Source organism: the organism of the source record quoted next, unplaced genomic scaffold (assembly GCF_019419815.1).
Source record: "Pyrus x bretschneideri cultivar Hongxiangsu unplaced genomic scaffold, Pyrus_bretschneideri_v1 Contig11, whole genome shotgun sequence".
Lineage (NCBI taxonomy): Eukaryota > Viridiplantae > Streptophyta > Magnoliopsida > Rosales > Rosaceae > Pyrus > Pyrus x bretschneideri.
The window spans coordinates 5,525,063-5,535,722 of record NW_025999402.1 but is presented as its reverse complement, the minus strand read 5'-3'; the positions used below and the strand labels follow the sequence as shown (position 1 = coordinate 5,535,722).

General features: G+C 35.6%; 1 protein-coding gene across 1 annotated transcript; it reads right to left on the bottom strand.

The window, feature by feature from the left end:
• Positions 1–546: 546 nt before the first annotated feature.
• On the bottom strand, positions 547–2,272 carry LOC103955824 (loricrin). The gene is made up of 2 exons (XM_048576047.1): positions 958–2,272; positions 547–804 (listed from the first exon to the last, which is right to left on the bottom strand). Exon 1 carries the CDS (start codon positions 1,985–1,987, stop codon positions 1,433–1,435), a length of 555 nt encoding a protein of 184 aa, XP_048432004.1. The 5' UTR covers positions 1,988–2,272; the 3' UTR covers positions 547–804; positions 958–1,432.
• Between the last annotated feature and the right edge of the window lie 8,388 nt (positions 2,273–10,660).

Here is a 10,660-nt window from a genome sequence, read left to right as displayed (position 1 = left end):
ATTAGAAAGCTTCATCCTGCTATGCTACTTATAACCAAACTTCAAAACACTTCAAGAGTTTACGGAAGATAATATTTTTATGAGACACATGCAAAGATTATAGGATTCAAATTCCTTTATGGTGAAAGTCTTTGTCGTGGCAAATTTCGATCTGTCCATTAACATGGAGATGGGTAGGAGTAGGCTACGTCCAGGGTTTGAACCCTGATAGTGCCAAAAATTCAGGGCTTGTTTGGTGCCTAGGATTGAATTAGATAACTCACTCTATTGAAGTTGAAGGAAGAAATAATGAAGTTTTGTCCAACTTTGAATGATGAAAATGGATTACTCATGAAGGGATCTTCTCCCGTCGAATCTAATCCCCTCAAAATGAAAAATCATCTACCTCCTCTACCTTCATATATACCTTCAATTATGAGTTAAACAAATCCAATCCAATCCAATCGTAGGCAACAAACGAGACCACTGCGTACAAGTCTACAGATCAGTTAAAATATGTACTTTAATGATTTTCAACATAAAATGCATGATCTATCTACAAGATAATTAAGAGGCAAAAGCAGAGATTATACTGGTTTCTTTTCCATACAATCATCTACTACAAAATGGCAGCTTCCTAGCCTAATTTGAAGTTCTAAAACATCTGGCTCAACAGCTCATCTTTACAACGGAAAAAAGAGATTCCCAAAACAGAATCCATGAAGTCCTCTCAGATGAGCAAAGTCCAGTGAAAACAGAATAAAGGCAGAGAAAAGCATACCGTAGATTCTCATTAGCATAACCGCAATATCTCATCCAAGACACCTGTCAATGAGGCACCCCCGGACTCAGTCATTGAATTGACAAAGTTTTAAACTTTACATTCTACAATCTACACACAATATCAGGAAAAAATACCACATAAAAACACAATGCATGAATGAAAATTACAAATTCAAAGAATTCATAGGTTTCAACCTTTTCCATTCCTACAGTTCATCAAAAATACACTCCTCGTCCTTCAAATGTGCACCCTGATACCGTCGTGCAGCACCTCCTCCTTGCACCCAGAATTAGCTTTAGGAAGAGAGCAAGATGAATGCGGTTTCTCATATGTACGAAGGGCTTAGATTTATGAATCATCGCATAGAATGAGAAGAATATGTTCTTGAAATCAAATCAAAGTTTGACTTCTCCATCTACTGTCTTGAAGCTGTCCTAAAGCATATATTCTTAACACCAATGCGCACTATCAAAACCGCCAAAATGCGCGTAAACTATCATGACAACAAGATCAAAAGCTTTTAATTTCAAAAAATCCAATCACCCTTGTCATCAACACCAAAATTCCACAACCCCTTCAATTCGTTTCGAGAAAATTGTAAATGACCGTCACTTCCACACAACAAAAACACCAAAAAAGTGCAGAAATTGATAATAATATCCTTCAAATTCAATCCATTTTATATGGGGAAACATCAATATCTAAGTGGGGATTGCAATCTTTGGAATAAAATTCATTGCTCTCCACAAAAGCTCTCAACATCCCAAAGGTGAAATTTGGGTGCTCAGGGTCGCTGGTTGGAGACCCCATTGGAGAGTCCAAAGTTGGGGGTTGCGTGAAACAAAAGTAACAACTTTTATTACCACCGCCGTTACCGCCACCTCCTCCAAACATCTTACCTGAAGAAAAAGCAAAAGACGACGCCAAAGAAGAAGCTCCAGAAGCAGAACCCCTCGTGTTGGCTTTTCTGGGAAGCTGCTTTTTGGATCTTCCAAACGGATGAAGGACCACCTGCTTGGCCCTTCCGAAATTTCTCGACAACCCACCAGCACTAAACCCTCTCTGCTTCTTCGCCTTCTCCTCCCTGCATCTGCATCTTCCGTGGGACCCACCACTACCACTGCCGCCGCATTCGTCGTCATCATCGTCGCCATCATCGCCCACCACACAACCACCGCCACTGCCGCCAACAACGCTTGATATCTCCTTTTCAACCAAAGACATCAATTTTTTGTATCAATTTCGATGCTTTTCACCAAAAACAAACTCCAAAAAGTACCAATAATTTCATCAAAGTTTTGAAAATCGATCAAAAGGGTTGGACCAGAAGAGGAAATGGCGACTACCCAGATGAGAATTCGAATAGGATTTTCAGATTTTCTTGAAGAACGGACAGAAGTTAGAGATTTCTCCGCCAATGTTGTAGGAAAAAATTTCGGTTCTCAAGTCCCAACCCACAAGAATTGCAAATAGCGTATTTCAAAATTTTAAAACGTTCTTTACACATCTGCCACTCCAAATTGTGACCACATGATTAATCTTAAAGGAAGAGGACACGTGGTGGTTTTCTGGTGGGTTTAATGGCATTTGGAGGCATACTGGGGAGAAATTTTTAGTAGAGATGTGATATTCACACATCATTTTTTTATTTTTCACATATTTTTCTAATTTTCAACGGTTAGATCAGATGAATTGAAGAAGATTAATAGATAAAAATTAACAAAAGATGTATAAGAAGTAAAAGAGATGTGCTGATATCAGGTTCCTTTTTAGTAACACAATCCGACACATTGAGTGAAAAAAAAAATTCAAAGTATTCAACTATTCTATTGTAATATTTGTATTATCAAATCGTGTTTTTGAAATATTAAAAGTTTTTCGTACTGGTATTACGTGTTTTATATGACTTTGATTGGTTTAGTTTTAAGCTAAAAGCCTGACCTTCTCAAGTCTTCTAAAGCTTCAATTAAATTGAAAAGGGATCTGCTTAGAATCCATTCCTTCTAATTCATCAAGTTCGAGGATCTAGACTGTTAAAATTTGATCAAATAACTACAAATAGAGGTTCACTTTAAAAGTTATAGTAACTTTATTCGTTGAATCAAATTTCAATGATCCGAATCTCCAGATTTAATAGATTAGGAGGAATGAATCCGAAGATGGTTTATTTCCAATTAAATTAATAGAGAAAAAAAAAAGTCTTGCGCTAATTTTGGACCTGTTTTTGTAGTCATTTATACTCTTTTAGTCTTTTTCCTTTCACATGTTTTACGAAATGTGTTTTGAGACATGGTATCGTGTTCATTTCGAACGTGGCTTGCATTTATTAGTGTATAAGAAAGAAATTAAACGGCCTTGAGTAGGCAACTAAGCTTTTGTAAATGAGTTATTTGTTATGGTTAGACGTGTCATAGGATAATACAATAAGGGGGCGTTTGTTGCGCCGGACTATCTCGGACTGGATTAGTTTCAATGACTAAGCTGGACTGGCTTAGACTAGACTAAACTGGACTAACTTAGTGAAGCGTTTGGTACAGTATTGGACTAAGAAGCTGGATAATAACAAATTATAATATTATATTATTTAATATATAAATTATTAATATTTTATTATGATCTTATCTTTTTCTTCATTTTTTCCTACCATTTCCTCATTAAATTGGATGAAGTTAGCACCGTCAAAAAATTCATCACCATCCCTGGACCGAGATCTTAGCTTTGAATGCTCGAATCGGTCATGGATTTGAAGAAGCCCAAACAGGCCGAGACTTCCAGGCCATTTTCCAGCCACATTCGACCACATTTTGGCCTCGATTCAGGTAAAATCGTAATCTTGTCACTCCCAGCTTCAATTTGGTATATTTTGTATGAAAGTTGGTTGTGAAATGGATCTGAAAGAAAGTCGGAAAATTAATGATTGATCTAGGTAACCGGAGATGACGATGAGTCTATTGAGAGTGGTCGTTGAGCATGACGAGGACGAGAAAGAGAGGATAGTCTTAGCTAGTCCTATGGTTATTGGGGGGTCTCGCTAAGACCTCTTAGTGAAGGGTTTTGTCCATGCTAGTCCCCTTTAGTCTCATTAATGTTAGTCCCAGCATGGAACAAACATAGTATTGGACTAATAGCTAGTCCAGTCCAGTCCAGTCCAACTTAGTGAGGGCAAACAAACGCCCCCTAAGAGATTAAATGATGTTATTTTTAGATTGTAAGCTTGTTCCACAAGTAAATTGAGTTTCTAATCAAGAGAATGTGCCATAGACAGGTTAAGAATCTATATTAAATTCTTTTCTATCCCTTTTTAATTAAGGGACTTCAAATATTTTCTTTGCGTATGCCAAGTGATAACCATAAACAGATTGGACCTTTATTCAACTCAGTTTGCAATTTTCCTATGAATATAACCATAGAATATATGATAATATATATGAAAATTAACAGACATAAAAGAAATGGAGTTAAATACTTATCAAATGTTCAATAACAAAGTACAACTTGAAAATAAATGAGAAATACAAGCAATTGGGCAAGTTCTATTGACAGTCGGGCAGTTCTTCCTAGTAGTTGAAGAGTTTTGAAATGAAATTTTAATATTAGAAATCGATAGTACAAGCCATGTAGCAGAGCTGCAAACATAAATGCAATTGCAAAGGTGTTAAGTCACAAAAGACAATTGAAAAATGTAGGTTACAGAGCTCTAAAATCTTTTTGTGTTATGAGTTGAGTGTCTTTATCTTCTGTCTTTATGTTATCTTTTATAGAATAGGTCTTTCTTCCAGTTCAAGCCTTTTACTCTTACGTTAATCCTCTCGGTTTTTAGTTGTTGATGTGAGTGTTGTCTGAAGACAAGAATTTACATTATAACTTGAGCTTTCATCTTCTTAAAACTATCGAAATGCCATAAGAAAACACCTTTTCTTCTGTAAAAACCAACTAGGTTAATCACACAATTTGAAGGGGTGTTTGCCACCCACAATGCTATGTATAACGTCCTTTTGAATTCTTAAACTGGTGCACTATTCATTTCCTTCAAAATAAAGGAAAAGGATTCTGCTAGGGATCCTGTGATCGTGATCGTTCATTGTACATTGTGAGGTTAATTTTCGTTAGGTACTATTTATATTTAATTTTAAATTTTAAATTTTGAAATGATTTCTGACCGCACGATATACGATGAAAGGTCATGATGACGAAATCCTTATTAAAAAGATTTGGCAAGAATCCTTTTCCCAAAATAAACACCCAAATGCGTTTTAAATGAAAATAACAAGTTTGGACGTTGATCACGCCGGATGCTTATTTTAGGTCCAAACACTAATCGTTCGAAAAGTTTATAGGTGTGAGTTGTAATTTAATTATGTGACCACTCTCCTGCTATGATTGAATTTATCAATTAGCTTACCAAAAGTTTTGATATGGAGATAATAGATATCCGAAGGAATATACACTTTTAAGTCTATCATTATTTTATAAAATGTGAATAAAGGTGACAATCCCTTGCGTGAAGAGTAACGTTAGAGAGACTAAATTGTAAATCAAATAACATGTCACTAATAAGAAATAAGCACGTTAATCGACACTTAATTAATAATCCAATCATCTACAGTCATATCATTTAATTTACAAATTTAATTTAAAAAGTTTGATCTTCCTTTACATTACTAATGCGTGAAACATCATGACATAATTCTGAATGTATGGAGATTGCCAAATTTCTTGGTAACCACTTTCAGTTATTTAAAAATGCTTTTATTTATTTATAAACGCTTGTCAAACTAGCCTTAAATTGGCGAGCCTCTAGTAAGCTAGATTTGGATCCTCTTCATGTTAGAAGAAATGCTAAGGACGTTCTATGGACTCTCTACCGCTCATATTTTTAACATAATGTTTTATGATATTAACATGAAAATTAATGTCAAACTATAAGGTAAAAGAGAGTTTATGAAGAGTTTCACTTTAAGAGAGTCTCCTTAACATTTTTTTTTAAGAGCAAGACTATGAAAGACTTTTAATACAAATTGCATAAGGTTTGGTCAGCCTTGAGGCATGACAGTTCTACAAAATTAGATGAATGCTTGAAATCGTGTCTATATATATATATATGGATTTAGGATTAAAGGAAAAATATTTTAACAAACGTTTTTATACTTTATTTAAATTTTTAGACTTTATAACATCCAAGTGTTCTGATTAAGAGTGATGTGGAGATCTTAATCACTAGATGACTTGGAGTCTGACATGAATTTATAATTAGTAAGAAAAACAATAAGGAGTAAAGCTGAAATAAAATAAAAACTGGAAGAGGAATATCAGGGGAAAAAAAGAGTCTGTAAACTGGAGGGATGGGGAAAAACATGGAGCCCTTCTCACCTGCGAATCATGGTCAATGAAATCATGGCAAAGGGCTTCTCAATTTTCTAAAACAATATTAATCGAGATTAGCACATCCTTGAATTAATAAAGCAATTTTATTATGAACTAATTAATTTTCCTGCAATGTATATATTTCAAACATGATATGTTAAACTACTCGAATTTATAAAAAAGAAAATTTGATCTCTATATAAGGTAATGACCATACTATCATGATCGACTAGCATTGAGATATACAATTCGATCTCTGATGCAAGGGAACGAGCATACTAGCATGATCAACTATGCTAATACAGTTATAAGAGTCTCTACTCTCTATCATTATTATTCGCAAGGTGCCACATCAGTTAACAGTTTGATAATTCCATGCATCGATCCTTTTTTCAAGATATGTAAACTTCGAAAGTAGAAAACATATTTCATGATGTTTCAAATAGAATAAAAGTTTGGTAGGTTTAAAAAGATTATCAAACAAAAGCTGATCAGTATGATTGAATCATCGCTGTAAAGAGAGGGAAGGTTATGCCTTTTTTCTCCCTCCCCTTTCCATTTCCTAGCTTTCCAACTAATACCACAACCCAACCCACTTTCTTAAACCCTCCCTCCCTCCCTCTTCTTACACCCTACATCTATCTCTCTCTTTATATATAGGCGAGGAGAAGAGCATTGTTTATGGTCCAAGTTTACTTTCCTCGTCCAAACGGAGGGTTACAGGTGATGAACTCAACTTGAAATGAGGAGGGCACATCGAAAAATGTGGCGGGCAGTGCCGTGCATGAGTCGGAAATATTTCCGGACTGACTCCTGGAAGGACACAGAGGAAATACTCAAGAGCAAGCTAGCAATTATTAAGGAGGAACCGGAGACGTGTGAGGAAAACCTTACGCCGCCGCGACTATGGCGGCTGGTGAAGAAGGGGCAGAATAAGATGGGATCAAAGTTGGACGTGGCAAGGCACTTTCGCATCCCAAATTTCAGCCTCAAGGAGTCTTATTGTCTGTTCATCCCTGGCTTTGCACCTAAAAGCAGGTAGCTTTGGTGGACTGGACTCCCTCCCAATTCCAGTGCTGATTGTAGTCTTGTGCATTAGAAGTAGGAGAGAAACTTACATATGCTTGGGATGTTGTATATGTCGTATCTGAAATTTATTTGTTGTTCTGTTTTTTAATTTTTTTACAAAACAATGCGTAATTAGTTTAAAAACCACTGTTGTGGCATCGTATAGGTGCATGGAAGTTCATCTCTCTCGTATGCTGTCTCCATAAGTGCCACCTAAAATTGTAATAACTACAAGAAAGAGATCACATAATTAAAGGGGCCAATTAGGTTGCATGTGTCATCTTCTTTAACATATATATAGTCTGTTCCTGTCATATTCAAAGTCCACCTTTGCCTTTACATGTAATTGTTATATCGGTGCTTTTTATCGATTTTCAGTTGTGTAATTCTTATGAAAATATGTTGATAATCTCATTAGCATAAATGTTATTTATATATTGGGAATATTGTAACATTTTACAGATTATAAACAAAATTACCCGGAAATTCCCTGATACCTATTCTTCATGTGTAACATAAAGTTGGAAGTGGAAAAACAGACATGAAAGAAACGTATTCATCTAAGCTTACCATTTTGTGGAGATTAAAAACGATTAGTTTCCTTCATAAGTAATTCATCTTCTACCTTCAAGTTGGACAAAATTTCTTCGTTTCTTCCTTTAACTTATCCTAATTAATATAGTGAGTTAACCAGTCCAATTCAATTCGACGCACCAAAGGATAACGCAAAAATTCCTCCACATCAAATGGAAGATTTGTAGGACAATTGTGCACAATGCTCAATTCACCTACTGCAAATTCTGTTTACTGGAGGGTAAAAGTTTAATTATTTGAGAAACAAATATGAAAAAAAATATAAATTGAGATAGATATATAAAATAACATCAATGAAGGCATCATGCTATTTGATACAGTTCCTAATTGATGCAATATTAGGACTGCAATATTTGATGCTGCAGCTCCTAACAGAAGGATGGGATAGAACTGGAAGCCCCCATTGAGTGGAGAAGATAATGGTTGGATAAGCTCCATCAACCTTCATTCTGTTCACAGTGTCACTGCATATCCTTGAAAGCCTGCTTGTCCATACAACCACAGAAAAAATCTTCAGAGTAAGCTTCCGAGAGCGCGATAACCGAAAACCCTTTAGCCTTCCATTCATTTTCTTCACCCATTGTTGCCTTCCTGGCCTTCCCAACTTCTCATTGCTCTTGGTTAACTTCTGATAGTTGCATCCCAGCCTTCCCCCAACAATGTCTTGGAAACCCATCAACACTGAGAGGGACAAAGAAGATAGAGCGATGTGAATGTATAAAAGGGTGAGATTGTTCTAGGACTTCTAGTACTCTTGTGCCTTATATAAAGGGGAAGAGCTAGTGGGGGCTAAATGGAGATACAGAATCTTGTTTTAATGTTGTTTTAAACATATAGTGGTTGTTGGAGTTGTGGGGCTCGATACAAATCATGGATTTACACTTTGATTGGTTCATTGGGTGTAATTTCACAATAATATTCAACTTGGACAGTTAAGTTATAGATAGTACCGGTGTTAAATTAGACCTAGTAGTGAGTCAAACTAATTTTTGTAGCTCGATGTAAGTCATGAACCTCATCACACATGGCTTCAATAGGCGCAGTTACGCACTTGGTATTGGATCTAAGGTTAATTTGGGGACTATATCGGTACTCAATCAAACTCATTAGTGAGTCCACAATGATTTGTGTAGATCGTTATAAATCATGAAACTCCACCTCGATGGAATCACTGTGCATAGCCTCACCCTAAATATTGTGATGAAAGTTGAAGTTCCACCATCGATGTGTAGGCTTGAAAATCTGCTACATGTGCAGGGACGTGTTGAGAGTTGTCACACATCAATGTGGGACAACTCTCAACAATTTGAACTCTACGATTAAGTTGGAAACAAAATTAACGTTGAATCGGACTTAGTTGTGAGTCTGCACTGGTCGGTTACTCAACAAATAATAATAGAAAGAGGTTCAGGTTGAATAAATTGCAACATTGAGATTCCCTATGACACATTTGATGCCATTCATATTCTAGCTCAGTATACTCTGCATTTAAACACATGGCTACCACCAAAGACATAACCACCGCAGTGCCGCTCTCTCTTGCTCCCTTGAGTTTATTAATGCAGCAGAAGAATTGGGAATATTAGTGGCATGTGCAAATGATTGATGTCCATGTTAGGGTTGCAAATCAAAATCAATCATTTGCTAGAGAAAGTGAGGTTTGCAGTTGTGATATTTAAGTAAAAGCTGATTTAGATGTTTTGTTTAATTATCTTACACTAATGAGTCCATAATCTAGTCAAGGCTATGATCTGTTGGTCTAATCAGTCCAAAATTGAAGAAAATAAGTGGGTGGGAATTGGCAGCTTTTCTTTAATTAAAAACTCGTTTAGAAATGCTTTTAAAATTATTGAAAATGTTTTTAGTGAAACTATTTTTGAAATCAATCTTTAGTAAAAATCTAAGTGAATTCTAGAAAACACTTTACGCATATATGTTGCTTCTTCCAAAATCAATTTTTTCAAAAACGTTTTCAATCATTTTAAAATTACTTCCAAACTAGCTCTATGAAGATTATTTTGTATTTTTGTGCACTTTATTTTGAGCTGGCTTGGAAACCTGGACCCAATTGCATTTTGTGCCTACTGAGAGAGGCTGGTTCAGGTTGTATGAACAGCCCAAAATTTGGTTGGGTCATCAATTCCTTGGCTCAAATTTGACAGAATTTAAGGGAAGGATCCTAAGAATTTTATGATTATCTGAACTAAAGACATGATAGTTTAAGGGAAGGATCCGCAGCAAGGACTATAATCATCCTCCGAATACTTCTCCACGACCTCTCCCTCGGTTCTCAGGCGAATCCAATTTCTTGCTCTTGGCTCTCTAGCAATCTCCTCATGTTAGACATTGTTGAAAGAACTATCTTTTTTAAAAATAAAAAAAAAACTAATGAAAATGGATTGAAAATTTTGAATTTGAACCAAAAGGACAAAAATGTTTTGTAAGTGAATAGTATCAATAGTGACTTTTTAGAGTAAAAATGTCCTTAATGTTAAAAGTGAACAGTACCATGAGTGTTTCGTTAAAACTCTCTTTAAAAGAAATCTATGAATGGAGATGAGTACGGAGGATAGAGGTGATTGGTGTGTGTACATTTGGTGGGTTGAATGGTTTTATGAAGAAATATGAGGAAATTAAAAGATCGGATAAGGATATGTGAGGGCGACGTGAATGGTCAAAAATCTTACAAAAAATGAGTGGATATTATTAATGGATATTAACACTTGATGCGATGAAAGTGGTTAAAAATCTCAGCCGAAATCTAAGGTAATAACGACACGTAGAGGATAAGACCAGCTATATATATATATGTATGAATAGTAATCTCATGGCAATAATAAACGCCTGGAGTCACAGACAATTACTTTTTAG

Bases quoted from the DNA above. Each gene is read 5' to 3' on its own strand.
- LOC103955824 (XM_048576047.1), bottom strand. From the start codon at position 1,987: ATGTCTTTGGTTGAAAAGGAGATATCAAGCGTTGTTGGCGGCAGTGGC.